Source organism: Hippopotamus amphibius, chromosome 7 (assembly GCF_030028045.1).
Source record: "Hippopotamus amphibius kiboko isolate mHipAmp2 chromosome 7, mHipAmp2.hap2, whole genome shotgun sequence".
NCBI classification, from domain to species: domain Eukaryota; kingdom Metazoa; phylum Chordata; class Mammalia; order Artiodactyla; family Hippopotamidae; genus Hippopotamus; species Hippopotamus amphibius.
The window spans coordinates 130,547,591-130,574,207 of NC_080192.1; the positions used below are offsets into that span (position 1 = coordinate 130,547,591).

Sequence of the window (26,617 nt, forward strand, 5' to 3'; positions counted from 1 at the left end):
TGGGATTGCTGGGTCATATGGTAGTTCTATTTTTAGTTTGGCAAGGAACCTCCATACTATTTTCCATAGTGGCTGTATCAATTTACATTCCCACTAACAGTGCAAGAGGGTTCCCTTTTCTCCACACCCTCTCCAGCATTTACTGTTTGTAGATTTTCTGATGATGCCCATTCTAACCCGTGTGAGGCGATACCTCATTGTAGTTTTGATTTGCATTTCTCTAATAATGAGTGATGTTGAGCAGCTTTTCATGTGCCTCTTGGCCATGCGTATGTCCTCTTTGGAGAAATGCCTATTTAGGTCTTCTGCCCATTTTTTGATTGGGTTGTTTGTTTTTTTGATATTGAGCTGGATGAACTGTTTATATATTTTGGAGATTAATCCTTTGTGTGTGGATTCGTTTGCAAATATTTTCTCCCATCCTGAGGGTTGTCTTTTCATCTAGCTTATAGTTTCCTTTGCTGTGCAGAAGCTTCGAAGTTTCATTGGGTCCCACTTTTTTATTTTTGTTTTTATTTCCATTACTCTAGGGGGTGGATCAAAAAAGATCTCGCTGTGATTTATGCCGAAGAGTGTTCTTCCTATGTTTTCCTCTAGGAGTTTTATAGTGTCTGGCTCATATAGTTTTAAGTAAAGTTTAAAAACGATTTTGATTGATTTTTCAATTATTTTCTTCAGGTCATACTGTGTAAAACAAGCAACTCTTTCATACCTTTTTCAAGCTTTCCTTTCTTTTGTCCATGTTTCCTTTCTCCATTTTGTGGTTCAAGATGCATCTCAAGACTCATCACCTCTCAGAAGCTTTCTCTAACCCTGTCTGAATTAGAGGTCTTTGTCTCATTTTTTCTTTTTTTTCTTTTTTGGCCACAGGGCATGTGGGATATTAGTTTCCCAAGCAGGGATTGAACCTATGCCCCCTGCATTGCAGATGTGGAGTCTTAATCACTGGACTGCTAGGGAAGTCCCTCTGCTTCATTCTTTCTAATCACCTTGTTCTCTAGCTTACTGGTTCCTTGCCTGTCTTCATTCCCTCCTTGTCTGTGAGCTCTCTGAGGGCCAGAACTATGCTATTTCACCCAACATAGTCGGTTCTATGGGGTTAGAATAAATATTTGTTGTTAGTAAATGGTATAGGATATCATAACTCGAATAACAACCTGGCTTTCTCAATTTAGGACTACAAAAACAAACACAGAAAGAAAGGAAGCACACAAGTCCTTTGTGTGCTAATTTGCATACCATACACCTCTTTAGGACGCTTCAAATACTGCTTAAAGCCAGCCTCTTTCTGCAGTAAATGAAACTGTTTATTCTGTTCAATGATCTCATAGGTAATTGACACAGGAAAACTCAGGTCTTCCATTATGAGGTCTCCACACCCAAAGAGGCCGGTTTCAAATGGTAGGTGAAGTGTTCTGGGGAGGTGTGGTATGCAAATTAGTGTAAGAGGGACTTGTCTGCTTTCCTGGGACCTGTACTGCTTCCCCAACAGAAAACTATTTCCATTCTCCGTGCATTATGTGAATTTGTTGCAGAATTGGGAGCGTGGATGGCTGGAATTCTCTAATTTTGATGCAGCTTGTTGATTTTTACAAGACTTTCCTTGAGTCTTCAGTTTCTCGTAGGGAGGCAATTTTTGGAAATGAACTCAATTCCTACTTATAGCAGAGTTTTTCATATTATCTGTGTCCCTTAATCTTTTTCTTTGAAAGTTAAATCACACATTTTGTATCTTTGTGTTCAGCTTTTTGTATTCTTAATTCTTGCGCGGGCGGGGCAGCAATGCTAAGAGGAGGCTCTCAGTAGGAAGAATCCATTCTTTGTGACTCCGCCTTAGGTCTGGCTAAGGTTATAGAAAACGACAGTGCCTTGCTTTGCTTAAAGACGCAGGGTTCTACCGTTTGCTCTTAAGCTTATCGTGTACCAGATATCGCAGAGATCTATTTTATCACAGTTGTCATTCACATTTTTACAGCTGTGAAAAGTACCACTGAAGTGCACTGTCTTGCCTTGGGTGTCCCCGGGATTCCAACTGAGGTCACCGCGCCGTCGTCTTCATCAGTCCCCCTCCATTCCCCCGCCTTTTCGGGTCGTTCCTTGCTCCATCCAGGCTGTCTGAGGTGATGGTTGGGGTGCTCGGGTAGTCGGGCCTGTCAGGGTGTGAAGGCTCCACGGTCGACTCCGGCGCGCTCGCTTGTCCCGCGCGCATTCTGGTTGTTCCCATCCCCCCACGCCCTAGGCGGCCGCCAGACCTGGAAACCATAGAGCTGAAACAGCCCAGAGCGTCCCTTCCTTGGCCGCCGAGCTCTGACGGCTGGCCGCTGGGCGGGGCCTACTGAAGGGGCGGGGGAAGAGGAGGGAGCAGCAGGCCTGCGAAGGCCTGGCCGGCCTTGCAGCGCCCCGCAGCGGCCAGGCCGGAAGCGGTCTCGTCGGCCCTGCGGCGCCGGAGCCCTGACGCAGGGAGCTCGAGAGCGAGAACGGGAGAGAAAGGGGCAGAAATGGCGGCTCCGCTCGGCTCCCGCTGAGGAGGGCGAAGCCGGCGGAGGGTCTGAGGTGTCGGCCTGGAGCATCGCTCCCGTCTCCCGCTACCTGTCTCCGCACGCCGACCTCCCTTGCTCTGCCCTGCACTCGCCTGTCCTCGTCTGTGCTCCGCAGAGTCCGGGTCGGCTTGTCTTTCCCGGCCCGGCTGCGCTGGCCCTGACTGCCCGGCCGGCGGGCCGGCCTTCCTCGGCTCACCCCGGCGCGGCGTGGACCCCGTCCTCCTGGCCGGACCATGGTGAACACCCGGAAGAGCTCTCTGCGCCTTCTCGGATCTAAGTCGCCCGGGCCCGGGCCTGGGCCTGGGGCCGGAGTAGAGCCTGGGGCGACCGGAGGCAGCAGCCATTTCATCTCCTCTCGGACCCGCTCCTCCAAGACCCGCGCTGCCAGCTGCCCCGCCGCCAAGGCCGGGGGAAGCGGCGGCGCCGGCGTCGCTCTGGATGAGGCCCGGGTAAGAGCGCGGCGGCCGGGGTCCGGAGGCTTGCCAGTCGGCCCTGCCGCCGGGGCTTTGTCTGGCCGGGTTGGGGCAGGAAGCCTCCAGTGGAGACCGCTCGGGCGGCTGGAGACCGGGTCTGCGGGTGCGGTGGAGAATGGCAGGCGGCGAGGTAGGGCCGCGACAGCTTTGCCGGCCCCGCTCTTTTGTGTAAAGAACAAGACTCGGGTCCAGGGGAGGGGGCTGTGGGGAGGGGGGGGTGGCTTTTCGGGGACAGTAGGACTGTCTGCTTTCAGTGTCCTTGTCTTGCCTGAGAGGGGAATTCTAGGGGAGCGAGAGCGAAGGGCCAGAGTTCCCGGGTGGAAGGGCTAGAGAGCAGAAGTGAAAGTTTTCTGCGGTGTCAAACCCTTCTTGTAAGTGTGTCAGCTCCTGCCGGTGTCTAACTCCAGCTTACTCTCACACTGTTTGGGGGTGGTTCAAGTTGGTGAGGAAGTGAACGGAGAGCTCCAGTTGGCAGCCAGGCAGGGACGCTGAAAAAAGTTTGTAGCTGCTCTGACAGCAACTTTGAAAACAAAATCAACACTATCGCCTCTCCAGGCAGGAGCGATCAAACGTGATGTTTAGCTGGAGAATCAGGCAGCCAGCTAACCAGGGTTCTAGCAGGGACTCAGAAGAGCTTTCTAGTAGAGCCTTCGGGTCACAAAAGGGGCACGTGGAAAGAAACATGTCGAATATATTGATAGTAGGCACTGTCATCTCCAAATTGGTTTCTTGGACGTCTCCATTTTTGTTATGGGAATAGTTTATAAAAGGGTGAACTAGGGGCTTCCTAGGTGGTGCAGTGCTTAAGAAAACGCCTGCCAGTGCAGGGGACATGGGTTCGATCCCAGCCCCAGGAAGATCCCACGTGCCGGGGAGCAGCTAAGCCCGTGCGCCACAACTGTTGAGCCCGTGTGCCGCAACTACTGAAGCCCACACACCTAGAGCCTGTGCTCCGCAAGGAGAAGCCACAGCAATGAGAAGCCCACACACCACAACGAATAGTAGACCCCGCTCGCTGCAACTAGACAAAGCCCATGTGCAGCAGCGAAGACCTTGTAGGGTGTGTGAGTGATAGGAGGTCTCAAATAAATAAATAAATTAAAAAAAAAAAGGGTGAACTAACACCATCGCGCCCCCCCCACTGCAAAAGTGACATTTGGAGAAGACCGGTGGTGATTAAGTTTTTTTTTTTTAAACTGGTGGATCTTGAAATTTATTACAGGGTAAAGCTTTACACTGGCACCTGTGTTTTATCACTTTAAAACAATTGATAAGGTTGTGTATGAGATTGGTTATGAAAATGAATTCAGAAAAGAGAATGTTAGTTCTGTCCAGAGAGAGGCTAATTTTCTAAGAGTAATTTGACTCGAAATTGTTCATTTAAAATACTCCTTTAAATCCACATCATATTCTAAGGGGAGGAAAGCAGTATTTTATTTTCTATAGGGGTCTACAAGATTATGTTGTGTGTGCTTTTTCTCTGTATCTCCTACTGTTCTGACCCTAATCAGAATGAACCAAGGCAAATAAAATAGACATATTTTACTGTACTTTTCTCAGATATGTTGTATCTTTGAAAATATATTTGTCTTTTATTTGCTAAAAATCTGGAAAATATTTTAAAAATTGCTTTATGAGTAGACTTTTGGGGCTTACAGTTCTCTCAGGTTGAAATAGCTAAATCTGAAAGTTGCGCAAGCTATTCAGAATAATTACTCTGAAAACTAGACTTCCTGTAGAAATTATTCCAAACGTGTACAAGCTTACTGACTCTCTGAAGCTAACATATATTTTAAAATAAAAGTAATTTAAGAAAGGTTTATCCTGTTCCCTTAAGTACAAATAAAATATTTGGAGTGTAAGCATTTAATTGTGTAATGGTATGAATGCCTAGGCTATTAGAGCAGTCTCGTTTATCTGAAGCAATTAGCTCATCTGTCACTGATCATTTTGTGGTCCCATTTTTGAATTCATGGATATTATTCTGTCCTTACCCCCTGAGGAATAAGGTGAGGTAATTTGTCAAGCAGCTGTTATGGAGATGTTAAAAGGCAAGGAATCAATAATCTAATGTGGAAATGAACATGTGGTAGCTTCTAAATTGCCAGAAGAGTGAAAGATATTAGAGCTGTTTCTAGAAGGATACTAATGAAACTTTGTTTCAAAGATCCTTTTAAAGGGTTTTAGAAGACCATGAACAACAGGCCAATGAAGATTTACTTTGAAGTATTTGTTTTTCAGTATTAAGATTTGTATTCTGACCCTAGTAGATGATGGAACGATCTAATTGCTTTCTCTGAGAAATTTAAGAGATTTACTAATCCTATGCTGTGATTGGTCCTTTAGAAGAGGATAAGTTATAATTCTGAATTTAAGTTTATGGGCTGTATATTTATGAAGCAGGCTGTGTATTTCTTTGCTGTATATTTCTGAAATGGGTTGATTTGAGTTTGGTAAGCCCTTCCTTTCAAGTTTATGTTACAAGATTTTAGCACTCCTGGTTCACCCTTTGTGGTGTACTTAAAGGCACCCTCCATGTCTGTGAAGTCTTGGTTGCTAGCAACTGTAAAGACTTATTTGGTGGAAAATGGGGTTGCTCATGCTGTTGCTTTAGGAGACTTATTTTTGTAGGAAGAAATGTATTCCTCTTGATACTACATGAGTTGAAAAGGTTCCCCTTTTTCTATTTTTGTGTGATGTTCTTCACTGTACACTTGATGCTGATTTTTCCCACCTCTTTCCCCTCTGACTCTTTTTAGACTATTTCATGCTCTGTGTTTAGAGACATTTTATTTGCTCTAAAAAGCCTTAGAACCACGAGCTGTCATAGTTTTTTGCCTTTTCCCCAAGTGTGTGTAAGGTGGGGAAATACACATATGATACATTCCGTAGATTATTGGAATGATTTTTTTGCACCTGTACTTTTTTAATGTGAAGTTGACTTGTGCTCTGCAGTTAGTTGTATAATAATTCCTGCTATATATTGATACTTGGCTTCTTTGTTTGTTTGTTTAACATGTATAAAACTTCACCTCTTTTAGGTTAGTTAATCTGACCATCAGTAATTAGCATTTTTTTGCTCCACCTAAGAGTCACTCTCAGCAAACTAATACTGTAGTCACAGAATTGGAAAGCAGTCTTTGAAAACTATTTCGACTCTTTTCCTACCTCTTTTAGGCCCATTTGTTGGTATTTTTGATTTGTCACTAGCTTTTTGTGCTTTTTGAATCCACATCTTAGTTGAGAGAATCAAAATACATATTTTAAGTAACTTAATAGGTAAATTTGCTTGATTTTAATTTTATTTTTTAGAAAAACCTCTCAGTTCCTCTTTAATATGCCCTTTCATCATTCTGTACTTATGCTTTTTCAGCACTCATTCATTTTGCCAGTGTAACAGAAGCAGAGGGGTGGAAGTTGAGGGTTAAATGTGGAAAAGAAGTCTGAGAGGGAAATGTAACCATGTATGTAACTCTCAGATGAGTAGGAAAAATACAGGTTCCTCAGAGTAGAGCAAGTTTTTCCTTATATCAAATTCATATGGTGCACCATAGAGGTGGTATTGAGTAACATGGTAAAACAATTTCCCGTCACAGTTTTGAACTGAAGTAGCTGTAGAGTTCATAGGATTACCTCTGGTATCCAACTGAAAATGCAACTTTAAAAAATTCAATTGTTGGCCATTTCTGTAGTCCAAATATATGAACTTGCAGTTTTTTAGGTCATGGATGAAATTTACACTTGTAGAAGTGACTGCATATTAATTTAAGTCATTTTCCCTGGCAGATAATCTTTTTAACCATCCTTGGAGACATCCTTGATTTCATGTCTTCCACATACCTAATTATAGATAAACCTGTAACCTCTGAAAGCTAGGTGGACATGTGGTAGGGTTAGCACTTGTTATGAGAACTCAGGAGCCCAACCAGTGTCTACACCGGAATGGGGAGTGATCCTGTCTGCTTAAGGTTCCACTTCAGAAAAGTGCTACATTACTTGAAATTATGTATTTGACATTCCTTTTTTGACATACATAATGAAGTTTAATTTGTGTATGTTACTGAGTGATTTCTTGATATTTGAGTTTTTGATCTTGTGCTAGGAATATTTTATATTTCTGTTGTCTGTGCTGGGGGAGGATTTTGTGAAAAATGAGTTATTGAGTAAAAAGCATATGGAACTTTGGATAAAAAGTTCTACGGAAGTACAAAGTTAGGGGGGAAAAACTGTATGTAAAATGTGTTTATTTAAATATGAGCTAGACCTTTTTTAGAGAGGTTAGTGTTGTGTGTGGCTTATATCAAATGAGAGAAAAGTGATGTTAAAATTAATAGGCTGTGATTTGTATTAGCTTTTAAATACTTTGAGTATATGTTCTAAGATTCTAAACTTAAGATGCTTTTGAACTAAGTATTTTGGCATATGATTTTTTTTTTTCATTTTTAGATTGTTATTGTAGTTTTATCTGGAGGTAGAATATATACCTTTGGTTAAAGTCCTTCTCTCCTGGACTCTTCTGTTAGAGTAGGCTGTAAGCTCCCTGGGACCAGGCACTATATCTTATTTTCTTCCCAAATGCTGCATTCCCAGGGCCTAGTGCATCATCTGGCACATAGAAGGTGCTTAATAAATATGGTACTTGTTGAATGAATGAATGAATGAATAGCTTATTAAGGAGCCAATCTAGTATGTGAAAATTGTGATGATTGGACTCTGAGAATAGAGGGTAAATAAAACATAGCGCTTACCTTCAGGGCTCTAAGTATGCACATGGTACACACAGGAAAAATTATTAACAGGTTAAATCAGTTCAAGATAGGGGCCAGATGTCATGGATAAGAATGTCATGATAAGAATACTCAGTGCGATGAGAATTCTAATCCTTTACTCACTGAATGTTTTGAGGGGAGTTCTTTGATATTTAAGGATAGAGGTTGGACTTTTTGTGACAAATTTTCTGAGGCATTACATACCTGAGAATATTTTCATTATGCTCTTTCATTTAAATGAAAACTTGGCTGGATACAAAATTCTAGGTCTAGTACTTTAAGAATATTGCTTTATTATCACCTTGCATCCAGTGTTACTCTCGAAGTTTGATGTTTGTCTGATTCTTTTGCAGGTGTTTTGTTCTTTCTCTTTTGACACTTCATACAATTTTTTGGTCTTTTTTTCCATAAATTTTACTGAATTTTAGGCATGGGGTTTTCTTTCAGTCTCTTGTTTGGCAATCTTAGATCTTTTAGTCTGTGGTTTTTCATCTGTTTGATTGTGGTAAATTTATCACTATTTCTTAATGGTAATCTAAAATTATTAGTATTTCTTCAAATATTAATTCTTTCTCTTTTTTGTTCCTTCTGGATCTCATTATTTACAATTTGGCACCTAGAAAAATTCTGTCCCTAAACTGACAATAAAGCAAACTTTTTACGGCACTTTTTTTTTTTTTTTTTTTTTTTTTTATTTTTTGGCACACGGGCTTAGTTGCTCCGTGGCATGTGGGATCTTCCTGGAGCTAGGATCGAACCCGTGACCTCTGCAGTGGCAGGCGGATTCTTAACCACTGCGCCACCTAGGAAGCCCTTTACGGCACTTTTGATGGCATGGTGTGTGAGGGAACTTTACTGGCAGTTATTTGAGTAAACAAGACTTGGTGCTTCATGTTGCAGATCTCTGTTGACCGTTTTGGTACCCACGTGTTGTGGCCCACTTGTCAGGGGATAAAGCCTTGAAGTTGCTTGATGAAAGTTCATTTCCTTTACAACTTACCAACATCCTTTATCTAAAGCATACTTCGGTGCTCACACTTAGGGTGGGTGTTGTAGTTGTGTACTTGGCTTGTACAAGTTAAGGGAATCTACTTTTAAAAAACAAGCCCCAGCGCAGAGCTATACCTTCTCATCAATGACATATTATACTAATTTTAAATGTGTATATAGAGACAATAGGAGAAACTTCTTTGAGAGATGTGTGCAAACAAGAGAGAAACTGGTGCGGGGTGGTTTCTGTGTTAAAGTTTTGAAAGTATTTTAATTTAAGAATTTAATTTTCATTTTTTAGTCTTTACTGTTCTAATTAAGTCTCCAAGTTTATTAAATGGGAGAATTGAGGAGAAGTGATAGTTGCCCAAGGCCGTATGATTTTAAAAGCAACAGTTCAACTGGAAATGGAAGTCTTTCTTTAATTCTTTAATATCTGTTGAGTGACTCTATGTTCCAGACACTGAAGATAAAGAAGTACACAAGACTCTTAACCTCAGCTCTTTGGCAAAATATTTTTATTTAAAAATTATGAAATCAGTATTTCAAATAATATGGAAGTGCACAGAAAAAAAATAAAGGCTTTCCCTATCTCCCCTAATTCCTCTAGTTCATTCTTCTAGGGATAACCACTGTCAAAGCTGGTGTACGTCTTTCCAGACCATTGCACATGTATTTATGGGTTATTTATATGTATGTGTGTGTGTGTATACACACACATATATATATTATTATTTTTATTTATTCATTTTTGACTGTGCCATGCAACTTGCTGAATCTTAGTTGCCCAACCAGGGGTTGAACCCTTGTCCCCTGCAGTGGAAGCACAGAGTCCTAACCACTGGACCACCAGGGAATTCCCTATATGTGTATGGTTTTAACAGAAATGGAATCATACCTTGTATACTATTTATGAAAGTTAATTTCTATAGTTAACTATGTATCATGTACATTCTTTCATATCTGTCCTTCTTGCTGGCTTTTTAACATTTTGTTGTATCATGACACCCTCACTTCTTTAACTTTTCCCTGTTGATACACAGTTATGTTGTCTCCATGCTTTTAATATTATAAATAATGTCACGTAAATGACCTTTCTCTTGTAGGCAAAGTGGAAATACTGAGTCAAAGGTATATTGTACTTTAAAGTTTTATACGTTTTGCCTGATTGTTCTGTAAATAGGCTAAATCAATATGCACCCCACTCCCCGATACTCTCAACACTGTTAAGTTTTTATATACCTTTTACTGGCTGATTTAAGAAGTTAGGCTTTACGGGGATATGTGTATAAAAACAGATGATTGAACTTGGTGTACCCCCCCAAAATAATAAATAAATAAATAAAATTAAAAAAAAAGTTAGGCTTTAAGTTTCTTGAAGGGCAGACTATTTAATCAAGTGTCTTTAGTATCTAACACAGTAGTACGTGTTAATAAATTTTGTTTGTGGAAGGAATAGATCACTGAAGATAATTAAGAAGCTTATGAAATTATGTTGATGCTACAAAGCCAAACAAGTATCCTTACTTGAGACTGTATCCACTGTCAGGCTGTAGGTGTAATATTTGTTACTCATGCTTCCTCACCTGCTTCTAACAATCTAGGTAAATAGTAGTTTTTGAATTACAGTGGCAGTACTGCAGTATGACTAGTTCTGTCTGACTTTTAAGTCTGTGGCATTTTTCAGTATGCCCATTGTCTCTTTGTCATTGTAAGTAATGTAATATCTTCAGATAAAAAAATCATCTTTATCTTCCAGGAAGAAAAATGCAGTTTAAACTATAATAGGCTATTTTTATCTTTTTACAACTCCTCATCTCACTTCTGTATATTTTTCCCTTTCTGTATTCTTCTGTGATGATTCTTTAGAAATATTAAACTAGTAAGCCATTGCTTTTGGGACATTTGAGGAAATTTTAGGACATTTTGTGTGCCTGAAGTTTTAGGACTTTGTAGAATAGTATTATTGGCTCTAAGAAAATAAAGAGCAGTGTGAGTTTTGTTTCCTGAAGTCATGGTAACTGCTGCCTCTGAATTCTTTTTACAGATGAAAGAAAAAGAAATTGACTTCACTTCTAAGCTTTCTCAGGAAAACAGGAGTACCTATTTTTTTTTTAATTAGTTGCATCATCTTTTTAAAAAAATAAATTTATTTTTTAATTTATTGGCTGGGTTGAGTCTTCATTGCTGTACATAGGCTTTCTCTAGTTGCAGTGAGCAGAGGCTGCTCTTCATTGTGGTGCGTGGGCTCCTCATTTTGGTGGCTTCTCTTGTTGCGGAGCATGGACTCTAGGTGTGTGGACTTCAGTAGTTGTGGCACATGAGCTCAATCGCTGTGGCTCATGGGCTCTAGAGCGCAGGCTCAATAGTTGTGGTGCATGGGCTTAGTTGCTCTGCAGCATGTGGGACCTTCCCGGACCAGGTCTCGAACCTGTGTCCCCTGCATTGGGAGGTGGATTCTTAACCACTGTGCCACCTAGGAAGTCCCAGGAGTACCTGTTTTAAGAAAGGTAGAAAAAAATGCTGTCTTATAACATAAATTGGAAAAGATTGATTGCAGCTGTACAGGTTCTGATCTAACCTGGGGGCGGTGCCTATTCTGTTTTTTCTTGTCTCTTTCAAGGTCTTTTTCTCATCAGTTATCTTGCTCTTTTTTTTTGTCCTGGCCTTCCTGTGAGGCTTATGGGATCTTAGTTCCCCCACCAGGGATTGAACCCGACAGTGAGAGTGCCTAACCACCGGACCTCCAGGGAATTACCCTCTTTAAAATTGTATTTTATTTTATTCTCTTCTGTGTTTCCTTTTCTTCTATTTACAATAATCCAGATCTTCTTTAAAAAAAAAAATCCTTCACCGACTTCTTTGACTTTATAACCTCTTTAAAAGACTATTGTCTTTTTTTAAAATTATTTTATTTATTGATTTTTATTTTATTTTATTTATTTATTGGCTGTGTTGGGTCTCTGTTGCTGTGAGGGGGCTTTCTCTAGTTGGGGTGAGCAGGGGGCTACTCTTCGTTGTGGTGCGCAGGCTTCTCATTGCAGTGGTTTCTCTTGTTGCAGAGCACCGGATCTAGGCGCGCGAGATTCAGTAGCTGTGGGACATGGGCTCAGTAATTGTGGCACATGGGCCTAGTTGCTCTGCGGCATGTGGGATCTTCCCGGCCCAGGGATTGAACCCATGTCCCCTGCGTTGGTAGGTGGATTCTTAACCACTGAGCCACCAGGGAAGCCCAGACTATATATATTGTCTTATTTTTCTTAATTCTGACACTTAAAAATTTATTTATTTATTTATTTATTTAGGCTGCACTGGGTCTTAGTTGTGGCATGAGGGATCTTCATTGCGGCATGTTTAGTTGCAGAACATGGGATCTTCATTTACGACACACAAACTTCCCAATTGCAGCATGCACACGGAATCTAGTTCCCTGACTAGGGATTGAACCCCAGGCCCCCTGCTTTGGGGGCAAGGAGTCACACCTACTGGACCACTAGGGAAGTCATCTGACACTTCTTATAAGAGTAACTATGTAGTTTATCACCTGTACATTCTCACCACTCACTTAGTTCTTCATTTCCACCTTAGCATTTTCAGAAATTGCCCTATCAGGAGTTAGATGACCTCCTAATTACGAATCCACATGTTCATCAACTTTTCATCCTGTTTAGTCTTTTTGGAACCAACTTCCACTCTCCCTGTTTGAGGGGGACACTGTATTTTTCACTAGTTTATATGAGATCCTTTCTGTAGATCCTTATCCCTTTAATGTAGGCATTTTTTAAAGGTTTTGACTTTTGCTCTCTATATATTACGTATAACCTTTATATTACGATTTTATATCTATCTCTAGTCCTCACATCACTCTATCTCATAACTGCATTTCCCACAGTCTTAAAGACATCTCCCTAGATTTCTGGCTAGAATCCTAGCCCTTACTTTCTTTTTTTTGGGCACACGGGCTTAGTTGCTCCGCGGCATGTGGGATCTTCCTGGAGCTGGGATCGAACCCGTGACCTCTGCATTGGCAGGCAGATTCTTAACCACTGCGCCACCTAGGAAGCCCTTAAACCTTACTTTCAAAATCAGAATTTATTGTTACAGTTCTTCTGTCAACATATGCCTCCCATCCCTCCACCTTCCTCCACAGCTCCTAAAACACAAAACCCACTTTTTACACCTATCCTGTCTTTATTTTGAATACTGGTATTACTAATCTTTTAGCTATTCTGCTTTCTGGAATCAATTTCTTATTTTCTACTTTTGCAATTTTATATGAGGCCATCCTCAAGACTTGAATTAATCTATTGGTCTGCTAATCCACTTATTTCCTTGAATTTTTCATTTTTTAAGGCTGTACTTGGGTACATTCTTTTCATCTTTACATTAAAGTCCAGGTTCTAGATTTATGACAAATTCTGAAATGGGCAGGAAGTCTTCCCTGAAAACCAGTACAGCATAAAATCTTCTCTGTTTCATTATCATTATTCTCAACTTTTTTTTTTTAATTAATTTATTTTATTGGCTGTGTTGGGTCTCCTTTTTGCTGTGCGCGGGCTTTCTTTAGTTGCAGTGAGTGGCAGCTACTCTTTGTTGTGGTGGGCGGACTCCTCATTGCCTTGGCTTCTCTTGTTGCGGAGCATGGGCTCTAGGCGCGTGGGCTTCAGTAGTTGCAGCACATGGGCTCGATAGTTGTGGCTCAGGGACTCTAAATCACAGGCTCAGTAGTTGTGGCGCACGGGCTTAGTTGCTCCGCGGCATGTGGGATCTTCCTGTAGCAGGGATCGAACCCATGTCCCCTGCATTGACAGGCGGATTCTTAACCACTGTGCCACCTAGGAAGCCCGCTATTCTCAACTTCTTTTACTTATTTTTACGAGATTTATGGTAGAATAGTGTTCAGTATTTGTGGTAGCTGGTGAGCATGGTTTAAGAAACTTTGGAAGGTTAACATTTAGAGAAGAAGTCACTTAGGTTGGGGATAGCTTAACATTTCATTGTACTTTTACTTTCTGTAGGGTTTGACACTATATTACTATCATACTTCTCTTGGAACTTATCCTTGAATCATGTTCCTCTGACCATTCTGCATGTTCCATTATTGTTACAAAATAAAGTCCACATGATTTATGATGTCTTCCTTCATCTCTGCTAGTAGTTATTTTTTGCTTTCAGAGAATTGTGTATTTCTATTATAGTACTTACTATAATATACTATATATCATTACTGTGACTATGAACTCAATAGATTGTGCATTGGGTGTAAGTAGGTTTTACTCTTTTTTTTTTTTTAAACCATACCCCTCCCCCCTACCCCCCATTTCTTATGTCTTATGTAGGTCCTCAAAAAATGTTTGTTGAATGAAATTATTCTTAGTTTGAGATGCCTTTTCTGCTACTGGATTGTAATCACTCTGACACATATTGCTAAATGACTGTGGGTAGATTGCATAATCTCTCTTAAATATTTCTGTCCTGAAACTGGCAACGCCTTCCCTCAAAGGCTTAGGTTATAATTAACTAGTAAAATGCTTTGAAGAAGTTAATGTTGAGCATTATCATCATCCTATTAAAGGTGAACTGTTAGTATCAGGTTTGTAGGTAAAAGTTTTCCCAAAGCTTGAAGTTAATTAAATGGTGTTGAAGTAATTATTTGTAGTATTTACTTTTTGGTTATTTGCTTTACTTAAATCCCTAGATTTCTTTGGAGGGAAGGAGTCTTTTGTAATGCTGTTTATTCTGAGGTCTCTGTCACTGAGCCAAGTCATGATTGAAACCTTTTCATTGTTAAGAGTGGTACAGTAGTACAGTGCAGCAGTTAGGATGATGTGCATCATATTATTTTATATATATATATATTTTTTTTTTAGTGAAAGGTGAAAGATTTATTCGATCTGAAGAGAAACCAGAGTATCATCATATTATATTTGAACTGTTTTATATGCCAGAGGTCTTCAGACTTTTGGGTACTAAGAATCACTTGGAGGCCATCATTTAAAATATCGCACAATGGGACTTCCCTGGTGGCGCAGTGGTTAAGAATCCGCCTGCTAATGCAGGGGACACAGGTTCAAGCCCTGGTCCGGGAAGATCCCATGTGCTGCGGAGCAACTAAGCCCGTGTGCCACAGCTACTGAGTGCAAGTGCCACAACTACCAAAGCCTGCCTGCCTAGAGCCCGTGCTCTGCAACAAGAGAAGCCACGCAATGAGAAGCCCACGCACTGCAATGAAGAATAGCCCCCACTCACAGCAACTAGAGAAAGCCTGTGCGCAGCAACAAAGACCCAATGCAGCCAATAAATAAATAAATAAATTTATTAAAAAAAAGTAAAATATCCCACTTCCAGAGGTCTAGTTTAAAGCAGGTAATGTTTCTTTAATAAGAAATCAGGTGCTTTCTGATTCAGTTAGTATGTGGACAACACTTTGAGAGACACTCTTGAATGCAGCTGTAAAAAGCCAGTAGAATATGAGAGTGACTAATAAATAAACATACAAACTCATTTAATTGATATTCAGAGTTATATAATAACTCACATTATTTAAAAATTGGCTAGACTTCAAATATTTTACTGTTTTGTCTTGATTCAATAAGTACATAGTACTCATTCCTGGAGTGTGTTTATGAAGCTTCAGTATGTACAGAAGCTCCATGAAAAAAGAGCTTGATCAAATAAGCTTGTGAAATATTATATACTATCTTCCATACTTCGGAGTTTATACTACATATAATGTTTTTTTTAATTTTTTTTTTGGTTTTGTTTTTGTGGCACCACGTGGCATGTGGGGTCTTTGTTCCCGGACCAGGGATCGAACCCCTGCCCCTTGCATTGGAAGCGTTGAGTCTTAACCACTGGACTGCCAGGGAAGTCCCTGCATGTTAATATATTAAAGACTCTTCCAAGTCCTGAAGCATTGGACCTCACTGTTTCTCACATTTATTCCACTATGAGCCTTCCTTTGTTTCTCCTAATAATTTCTGTTAATTTACAGGACAAACTTGGGAAAATCTTGCCTTTTTTTTTTTCTTGGTATTGTGTGGAAGTAAAAGAAGTAGGGTATTTTTTATAATTAAAGAACTTAAAATCTTGCTCAAATGTGAAGACTTGGACGTGACACTGAAAGATAGTAAATATATAATGCTAAGTTGAGTATAATTAAGTGCCAAAATATAGAGTTGCAGCTAGCAGAGGGAAAAGGTCAATTTAAGTTAGATTCTTCACATAAGATTTTGAGGGAGAGATGGGTCTTGAAGGATGAGTGGTAGAATTTGATTAGGAATAATGCTGGCCTGGACTATCTAAATTGGTAAAGTAGTTACCAATTTAGGTATCAGTTTCTTTATTCACAAATATGTCTTAACTTAGAGCATATGACAGTGATTCCTCAGAGACTATTTGTTGAATATGTTATATAGTAATGCTTTTCAAACTCTAAGTGTGTAAGAGTTATCTGGGGATCTTGTCAAAAATGGTTTCTGATTGGATGGTTCAGGGGTAGAGCACATCTGAAGTGACAAATGTAGAGGCTGATCAAGTCTTGGATCAGTAGTTGAGTAAGATGACCTTTGAGGCACACTTTAACCTTGGTATTTTATAAATATTCTAAGGTGGAGTGTCTGAGGTAGTAGACAGAGAACTACATTAGGAATGGAAAGACCTAAATTCTAGTTTTTTTTTTTTTTCCCTCTAGTTCCGTCAGTCATTTGTTAGCCATGTGACCTTGGGCCAGAGTTAGTTAACTTATGTCTGAGCTTCAGTGTTTACTCTGTTAAAGCGTGGAGCTGGAGAAGGCAAGGGCCTGGGGAAGTGAAAATAATACAATTTGAAAAGCACCCATTTCTTAAGTACATTAAGCATGTTTACTGTTAAATACTATTACATGATCGAATTGCTTTGTAAATGGTTTTTCCCACCTCTGTGGTGGGATGGTTTGGAGGTAACTAACTAGTTTTTCTTGGGAACTTAAATAAGTGGTGGTGTATGTTACTCAACATGTTTATAATCCTTAGACGGTTTGATGTTTGAATTTCTAATTGTTTTTCCCTTTGTGCCTTTTAATATGAATGTGGTCTTGTGGCTTTAAAACTAGTTCATGGTAAATTGTGTTATAGCACAAAATAAAAAATTGGTCTTTTTATGAAAAAAATTTTAGTGAGTATTAATTCTGTAGGTTATACTTGAATACCTTGAAACATATATTGCAAGTATTTCTTATGTTTGTTTGCGAGTGGCTACATTTTGACTAATTATTTGTATAATGCAGTTGTGTTGCTTTGGGAAAATATGCAGAAATGACATTTATGAAATGGATAGTTTATATATATTTTTCTTAAAAGAAATTTGTAGCGTAAAAGGAAATAACTCAGAAATGTTTGTGATAGCATATTGAAAATGATCATACATGCTTTTGAAATACTGATCTATAATCTCAAGTGATAAAGTATTAGCATATGAGTTAAATCTTCTCTAAAGAAAAAGTAATTCTTTCCTCCACTCTCTTTCGCCACCTGTCTAGTATCCAAGGAATTGGGTGGTTAAGAGGAGAGCTACTCTGCAAGGACAGTGACTCCTCTAGCTTGAAGACATAAAGCTGGGGAGGGGTTAGTGGAAGTGTGATGGATGGAGGTCTTGGGTTGAGAGATTGGTTACATTAAACAGATTAATTGAAAGAGCAAATGAATAAATGTATTTGAAGATAATGGAAGCCGTGTTTCTCACTGGAAAGGACTTACAAACATAAAAAGGGAAAGTCTAGAAACTTAAGGCATGGAATTAGAGTTGGGAGCATTGGTGTACACACATTTTTTTATTATTATTTATGCACAGATAAAAGAAATAGGTATAGATGTATATATTTATATGAATATTTGTAAATTAATGTATTTCCTAGCTTTCTCTGCAGAGAGGACTCACTAGCAGTGAAACCCCAGTAACAGTGAGCACACCTAGTGCCCAGATCTTGATTTCTGAATACTGTCCTTGCCTGAAAGGAACCTGGGCTTAATTTCTAGGGTCAGGGAGGAAAAGTACAAGATGAGCATACAGATTTCTTTTGTGCCAGAAAGGAAGTACTCAAATGATAGAGACATGTCAAAAGAATACTGAAACTACTTTGAAAGGGCTCCTGATGGCCAAATCTTGTCTAATTTGAGCAAAAAAATAGAGTAATGGATTAAAACCCATAGAATAAAGTAAGAATCTACTAGTCCATACTGATATAAATAAATGAGTGAATGAATTGAGTAAGGAGGGTTAGGGAGGGGAAATTCTTTAAAGTAGGATGCCAGCTAGAAAGTACAGGAGTGATGGGATCAGATAATCACCACCATGGTGGTATTGGATAAAGGTAAGAGTAGTCAATGAGTGTTGTGGCTAGTGGTTGGAGGTTTAATGAGGAATAGGATATTGGGGAATTATCAGAATGATTTCACGTAAACTAATCAAATACAAAGGGAAGAATAGTGACTGCCGGAGAAACGCGGCAGACCTCAACTTGACTAGGTGATCAAAGTTATGCCTAATGATGGGTAGATACAGTATGCATAGTGTCATGTCTGTATATTCTTTCTACAAATGTTATGGCCTATATTGTGTTACGAGGAATATCAGATAGACCCAGACTGATGGTCATCCTAGAGAATAAAAAGCCTACAATTTTTTTACAGTCAAGGGCAGGCAAATGGGGAAAGACTAAAGGACTGTTCCAGGTAGAAGGAGACAGAGAAGATCTGATAACTACATACAATATTTGTTTCTGGATAGGATCCTGAGCTAGAAAGGAAAGAGACACTTTGTTGGGACATTTGATAAAATTTGAATGTGTCTGTGGATTGGCTCTGTGTTATATCAATGATGATTTCCTAATTGGGAGGGTTGAATGATGCTGATGTAGCAGTGTTCTTATTTTGGGAGTTATACGCTGGAGTATTTAGGAGAGGAATGATAAATCATGTCATGAAAAGATATATCTACACACCTTTACTGTAGGCTTGAAACTGTTTTAAAATAAAAACAAACTAAACATTTCTGAGCATAAATTTACCTTTTTTGTTTCTGTATTTACAGATTATTACATTTTGCTACACTTGTAGAGAGATTCCTTCAGTAAATATTTATTGGTTGAATAAGCATTGTACTGTATCCAAGAATGTAAGAATGCTATGGATTTTAATAGGAATAATAAATACATTTTAAACTTTGTCTTTCAGAAAGCTGAAGTTGATGGTAGTTTAAGTGATAGCCACGTGTCTCCTCCAGCCAAACGCACTTTGAAACAACCTGATTCTGTTTGCAAAGACAAATCAAAATCACGAAGTACTGGTCAGCGAGAGGAATGGAACATATCAACTGGACAGGCCAGGTGAGAAGGGAGAACTCATCCATTGTTTTTTCATGAATTATTTGATGTGATTCAGGGATGATACTAATGCTGATTTTCTTAAATTGTAAAGCCACCTGTCTAGAAATTCTTATAAATTGTGTTAAGCTTATTTTATAATTTTTGTATATAATTTCATTTTCTCTAAATACGCCAAAAATATATGTAGTATGTAATAGAAACTATTATTACTAAAACAGTAATAATTTTGATAGCTCTTGAATGTGCATACATGTTTATAGACCTGAAAATTTAAATAAAAACATGTGGTTAGAATTTATATTTTTTAAAAATCTTCCCTTCCTAAAATTATTAAATATTCCACTTGAATTGGTATACTAAAATGCAATAAAATTAAATTAATTTTTAAAGAAATCTTTTCATCTACCTGGTTGTTTTCAACTTAAATTTATTTTGTATCTATTTCGATATGTATTAGAAAACAATTTTACCCACTTACCAAAGTAAGTGGTACTAATTTAACGTAAACAGTATAGGTGTATACACACTCAGAAAACCTTTAAATTTTGAGCTTAGAATCTTTAGCTTTTCTTTTTTTCCAGTCTTTGATGTAGAAGTGCTGATGATTTGCCAACTGCAAACAAAAGTAAAAGGGAATTCTTTTTGACAGTATTTTGATTTTATGTGTGTAGGTAAATTCTGAATACTCTTGGTCTTCAATGAAAATAATCTTTGCAGTTATATAGATTTTGACAGGCATTGTACATTTACTAGTCTCTAAAGAGTCTACCTATTTTAATAAGTACCACTTTATTGAAAAATTTTAATTTTATATTGTCTGGGAGTTAAGTAGAAAATTATGTGAACCATAGTCTTTTGATTTTTTTTTTTTTTTAACTTTCCCATACTCATTCATCTGTGAGATGAAACAGATCCAGGTCACTATAATGATGTTACTTAAAATAAGTACTGCCCTTTAATTACACTTCTACACTTGATCTACCTGTTGTAATCTGTATCCTCTATTTATTAAATGAGTGAATCAGGCTTCGTTTTCTAGTAATGTTTCTAAAAAGTGTTCTTTTAGTACTAGAAGTTTGACCTTTAAATGTAAGATAATTTTAACAGTTTAATTCAAGTGTGAGTCTCTAATATAGTAGATTTCCCACATCTTATCCACTCAGACATCTTTTATGGAAATTAATCTTGATCATGTCTTTCATATAAAAAGGCCTTAACATTTTTTTGAGGGGAGTTTTGCTTCCATTTAGGTACCGTAGAGTTTAATATTCCTTTAAAAAAAAATTAAGTACATTTTGAATAAAAAGCTTAAGAAATAATGAATACTAGTAAAATTTACTGTTTCTGTTTTTACAGGAAAATAATGTTTAGCAGTTTACACAGTAAAAGCTCTTTGAGTTTAACTTTCATCAAGGGATCTGATTAAGTGTTACACTGTTAGAATCAGACTCTTTTAGTGTTTCAGATGACCTGAAAACAAAATGCCATTTGACCTATCAGATTCAACATAATTGAAATTTAGGGAAACTTGTAGTTAAAAATATTTTAGATTTTGAGATAGTATAAATACAAAAATCAGGATTTATTTGAAGGTTTGTATATCATGAACCTGAGAATCCTAATTTCTTTATTTTGGTAATCTAGTCTTAAGAGCATCTAAGGTAAAAATGACAAGTTCTTTCACAAAAATAATTTGTTAAAATACCATTCATTTGGAGGAAAACTGAATATAGATAAGAATTAGTATTAGTTATGAAAAATAATGAATCCTAAAGAACTTTGTTAACAACCACTAAATTCTTTGAAGAAACTACTGTTGATTGGTGAAATAACTTTTCTTTTAGAAATAACTTTTAGAGATAGGTAATTGGATGAAGATAGTGGTTAAAGTGGAACTAGACTCTTCAGTCTTCATAAATGATTTGAGATAGATTATAAGTGTTCTTTGGGGAGAAATCTGGGGTTTATTTAAAGGCTCAAGTTTATCAGTATAATGATTGATAATTTTTTGTAAAATGTAGATTTTCTTGGTCAAAATCTTTACTGTATTGCTACATCTTTTCTTCTTTATCTTATGTGTAGAAATTCACAAATATACATGCTAACAACCTAGGTAGATGTTGTAGCTTACAAATATTTTGAGTTCAGAATCCCATTTTACTGACTTTGTCAGCTGATGTTTATTTAGCCCCTAGACATTTAATTTGGAGGCTGTGTGTGTGTAGGGGGCAGGGTGGTTGGGAGAGACAACACGGAGAATGTGGCATGATTTGATGTCTCTAGAGTAATAGAAGGGAATACTCTAAGATACAGACAGAATTAAATCTTTGATAAGCCTAACTGTGCCCTAAAATGTGATGTGCATGAAAATTTTGTTTTGTGGTCAGATGATGAGGGAGCAGTGATGTTAGGCAGAAGTGGAATCAGCACTGCTGAGGCTCATTAGGATGAGGGCTGGCAGTGGTTAAAGTCTTGCCAAATGGATGCTTTTGCTGAATTACGGTTTAAAATTCTCATAAATCATTGAATGCCTTGGGTTTATGTGGGAATGGGAGAATAAGTAATGATTTTTGAGTCTGGTATTGCATTGGTAGTGTGCTGCACATAATTAAGGGTGTAGAAACTTTTAATGTAATGATTATCTAATACAAAGTGATACTGTCTGCACTTAAAATTTTAGGATACAGAGATACAGGGAAATATCCCCCACTCATTCCCCCTTTTAAAAATAAACAAAGGAGATGTCATAATCACAAAGGATTTATTAGAAGGTTCATTTAAGCATTGTACCCACCTGGTTGCATTTTATGTGATTAATTTTTGGGAACATTGATTCAAGTAGGCACCTTTATTATTATATGTGCCAATATTCTCTCTTTTTATACCTAAGTATTTCATGCTCTGTCTCCTTTTTTCTTTCTTCTTTTTATAAAGGGAAATGATAATGATGAAATGATGACAATAAATTATAATCGGTAATTAGATTGATTGAAGAACGTTTTTTTTTTTCTCCCCCCACCTTAAAATAGATCTTTCATTAGCTGTGAAATAAAAGCCAAGTAAGCACTGTCTTGTTTAGAGAGGCAAAAATTGTTATTTTGTTTTTATCCCAATGATGTTGCTATTGTTCAGAAAAGTTTTAGATTCCTTTCGTAGAATGATTTTAAGGTTAGCGTCTTATTCTTTTGAATAATTTAAGTATGTAAAATTCCAACCATTTGGTCTTGCATAGAGCTAAAATTCATTTGGAGCCAAGATTTGTGAATTAACTGATTAAAATGAGTTAATGTTATGTTGGGTCTAAAGCCAAAGTATATCTATGATTTTTCTGTGTGGTTTTAAATGGATTTTAAGAGTGATTCTAGGGAATTCCACATGTATAATCTTGTAAGGAATGACCCATTAACACATGAGTTTTATTACTTTATAGTCAAACTTGTATACCAGGATGGTGTATTTGTATATAAAGGTGCTAAAAACGAAACACTTTCCAAGAAGTAGTATATTAGGACAAAGATGGTTGTGTTGCTTTTCTGGGGAAAGGAGAGATGGAGTTTTTTTGTTTTTGTGTTTTTGATAGTCTGAAGACACGTAATAGTTTTTGTTCATATCCTTTAGTTATCCTATCTGTGACCTTCATTAGACAGGGCCATTTATAATTAATATTTATAACATTTAACATTTATAGTTTAACATGAAGCGTGCTGGAGTAATCAAAATTGTTGGCATATTTTAGTTAAAAAAATGTGCAAACTACATAGATAAGCAGAAGACAGTCATGTATACTATTTTTTGAATGTCTTTTCTCCCCCCCTTTTTTAATCTTTGAAAATGATAATTATTGGATATTTCAGAAAGTACCCTAGTAAGTTTATGTTGGTATCTCTTTTATTATGTAACAATTTTGTTTTTGAATTTCTAATTATTGTAAGATGTCCTGTGACTTTTTTCATAACTCTTCATGTTTTGATGACCCTTTAAGTATCTTGCTAGTGACTTAACATTTCTGTTCCTCCCTCCAAAGGGAGAGTTGTACAATGGCTTTTGAGAAATTAGCTAAGTTTTCATTTATTAGTTTAGAATGTGTAATATAATACTTTGAAGAAATTATGAAATGGTGTTGGTGTTCAAGTACTTTTTTCTTATAATTTATTGTTTGAATAACTTTGTCATTATTTGAATTTTATGTTGTCAACGAAAACCAATAGTAAATGTCTGTGACCATTGCTGTGTATGGCATCAGTTAAGTTTATGATACATATTAAGCTTAAGCCTTTTCATTGGATTTTAATCTATAGAGTTGAAGACAAATTAAGTTGTTTGTAATTTATTGAAGCTTTTCTTGAAGTAATGAAATGACTTAGCTAATGTATTTTATTGATTGGTATATTATCAATCTTAGGCTAAAAAAATGTTGTCTTTACTCTTAAAAAGTAATATTACATAGCTGACATTTTAAAGATTAAAATGATTCCACCAGTATTGCATTTCTTGCTTCTTTAAATGAATGTTGATGTGTTTGCATATTAAATATAATTGTGTTCTAGGTTAACTTCTCAGCCTGGTGCTACATTACCAAACGGACATAGTAGCTTATGTGAGTATTCTGTTATGAAACTGGTTAGTATTGAAATTCTTATAATACTGTTAAGAGTATTAAAGTGGGGTAAAATAGAGTACTTTACTAGTATGCCCAGCATACTGTTGGAAGTGACTGGATTTCAGTCATGGTAAATATATATATAACTGTTAAATACTGAGAAATCAGTATAACTGAAAGAATTTATTTATTATGGCAGATTGTAAACAGTTATAGAAATTTTAAATTATTGGATATTAAAGCCATTTAAGCGGTTATAGTAAGCTTTCTATAGTCTTTTAAAAGTAATTTTTGATTTTTTTTCTTTCTTTTTATACTCTGTACTTTGAAATGGAAATTTCTCTCTTCTTGTAGCCCTTCGAAGCCATCCCCTTCGCGGGGAAAAGAAGGGAGATGGGGACCTTTCTTGTATAAATGGTGACATGGAAGTCAGAAAAAGTTGTCGTTCCAGGAAAAACAGATTTGAAAGCGTGAACCAGAGTTTGTTATTTGATCAACTAGTGAATAGGTATGAGTACTTTTGCAGCAAGCAGTTTCATGTAATTGTTGGTTTTTTAAGCCAGTTATGTTTTAAAAAGTAACTTAAGCACTGACTTAGCAATCAGTACAATTATTTAGAAGCTTAATTCGAATTAACCATGGTTTCAGTGATTGTCAGTTTCTAGTCACTTTACTAGGTTTAATACAGTTTATGTGATAGCTAATTTTTTCTCATACTTTTAAGCTCTTGTGCATAGTTAGATAATATAAAATGTAATTTTATTTTGACTTCACTACTGTAGTCCTTTAATATTTGCTCATTTAACATTTGTGTTTTTGACAATTTTCAAGCAACATTAAGTTCCATTATTGATATATAGTAGGTATAGTTTTACTTAGTCAAGATTCTGAATTGAAAGGTTGGATGTAGCCTAGCCGACTGTTCAGTGTCTACATGCAATGAAACTTTATTCTCAGATAATAAATCATCCTACTTAGTCCTTGCAACAGCCTGGTGAAGGGAGGTCAGTATAATTCCTATTTGAAAGGAGAGGAAATTGTATTCTATAGTGGTAGTGTCAAATTTGAGTATTAGTTGTTATTTAAGTACTTAGATCAGTATCTGGACACATAGTAAGTGCTATGTGTGTGTTTAAAAGATAAAATGTGCCAATGTCAGCATATATATTGTGGATGTCAACGTCCTCTAATTTCTAAAAGTATCTGTTCAGTTAACCTTATATTGGCTTTCAACTTTTTGCAAATCCTTCATTCTATACAATTTTTAATCCCATCTTCAAATAAAAAGGTTTGAATTAGGTTTTTGTTTTTTTTTTTACCTTGGGTCTGGTAGTCAGTTATTTGTAGTAGTATTATGAATTTAAATATTTGGAGACTTATAAATGAAGGTTTTATATTTGTAAGTTTTATTTTAATATATTAAGGAAGAAGATGTTCTCTTTCCATCTTTTTCTTTTTTTGGCCATGCCGCGTGGCTTGTGGAATCTTAGTTCCCTGAGCAGGGATCAAACCAGGGCCCCCGCAGTGAAAGCGCCAAGTCCTAACCACTGGACCACTAGGGAATTCCCTGTTTCCATCTGTTTTTTTAAATTAATTAATTAGCTAATTTTATTGACTGTGTTGGGTCTTCACTGCTGCACATGGGCTTTGTCTTTTTGTGGTGAGCGGGGGCTACTCTTCATTGTGGTGCGCGGGTTCCTCATTGCCGTGGCCTCTCTTGTTGCAGAGCACAGGCTCTAGGCGCATAGGCTTCAGTAGTTGTGGCACATGGTCTCAACAGTTGCTCATGGGCTCTAAAGCGCAGGCTCAATAATTGTGGTACGTGGGCCTAGTTGCTCCGCGGCATGTGGGATCTTCCTGGAACAGAGATTGAACCCTTGTCCCCTGCATTGGCAGGCGGATTCTTAACCACTGCACCACCTAGGAAGTCTCTTCCATCTGTTTTTGAAGCACTTCTGGTGGATGCCAGTTCAGAAATAGGTATTAATTGGGATGTTAGGTACAGTTACATATCAGAGATGATTTATTAGGCTTTGATGAAGAGCTCTTTTACATGTATGACGCAGTGTTTGATCCGACAATTGTCTAAACTCCAGTTTTATTATATAATTGTAGTACTGCTGAAGCTGTACTACAGGAAATGGACAACATAAACATTAGAAGGAATCGTCGATCAGGAGAAGTAGAACGGCTTCGAATGTGGACAGATACAGAATTTGTGAGTACATTAACGTTAACAGCCTTTGCAAGCATTTTTTTTTTATTTTGATTGAGGAATTCAAAGAAAGAAAGAGAGCAGCATTTGGATTTTCCTGAATTAACATAATTGTTCCTTCATTTCCAGTTTAATCTGGGATTTTATCGTTTTCTTTCTTCTTTTATCCATACCCTGCTTGCCACAACCTTCCCCAAAAGACCCTCTACACTTTTCCCAGAGAGTCATCTTAAAGTACATCTCTGATTCTGTCACTTCTTATCTGAACCTTTAATGGTTTGTGTTTTTTTGTGTGTGTGTGCTGTGCGGCATATGGGATCTTAGTTCCCCAACTAGGGATGGAACCCATGCCCCCTGCATCAGGAGTACGGAGTCTTAACCGCAGGACCACCAGGGCAGTCCCTTTAATGGTTTTTTAATGTGTACTGAACTAATTAAAAACACCTTGACCTTTATAATCTGGTTTCAACTTTTTCTCACACACCATTGCCCAAATATAAATGAATCATTCTTATTCTTCTTTTATTCCTGTTAATACTTCTGGTTAAGGACTGATGCAGTTCTACCTTTGTTTCAAGGCTCACTTCAGATGCTTCCTCCTCTCCTCCCCCAAACGTGTCCTCCTCTTCCCTGCCCAATATACTTAGCAAGTTGTGGAGGGGATCAT

General features: G+C 37.6%; 1 protein-coding gene across 4 annotated transcripts in view; it reads left to right on the forward strand.

Annotated features, from left to right (window-relative positions):
• Positions 1 to 2,350: 2,350 nt before the first annotated feature.
• Positions 2,351 to 26,617, forward strand: part of ATAD2B (ATPase family AAA domain containing 2B) — a 148,521-nt gene continuing 124,254 nt past the window's right edge. For all 4 annotated transcript variants that reach the window (XM_057741165.1, XM_057741166.1, XM_057741167.1 and 1 more), the window contains exons 1-5: positions 2,351 to 2,989; positions 18,984 to 19,135; positions 23,683 to 23,732; positions 24,090 to 24,243; positions 25,851 to 25,953. In XM_057741165.1, coding sequence (XP_057597148.1) covers positions 2,774 to 2,989; positions 18,984 to 19,135; positions 23,683 to 23,732; positions 24,090 to 24,243; positions 25,851 to 25,953 — 675 coding nt within the window. In that variant the 5' untranslated portion in view covers positions 2,351 to 2,773. The remainder of the gene's footprint in view (positions 2,990 to 18,983; positions 19,136 to 23,682; positions 23,733 to 24,089; positions 24,244 to 25,850; positions 25,954 to 26,617) is intronic.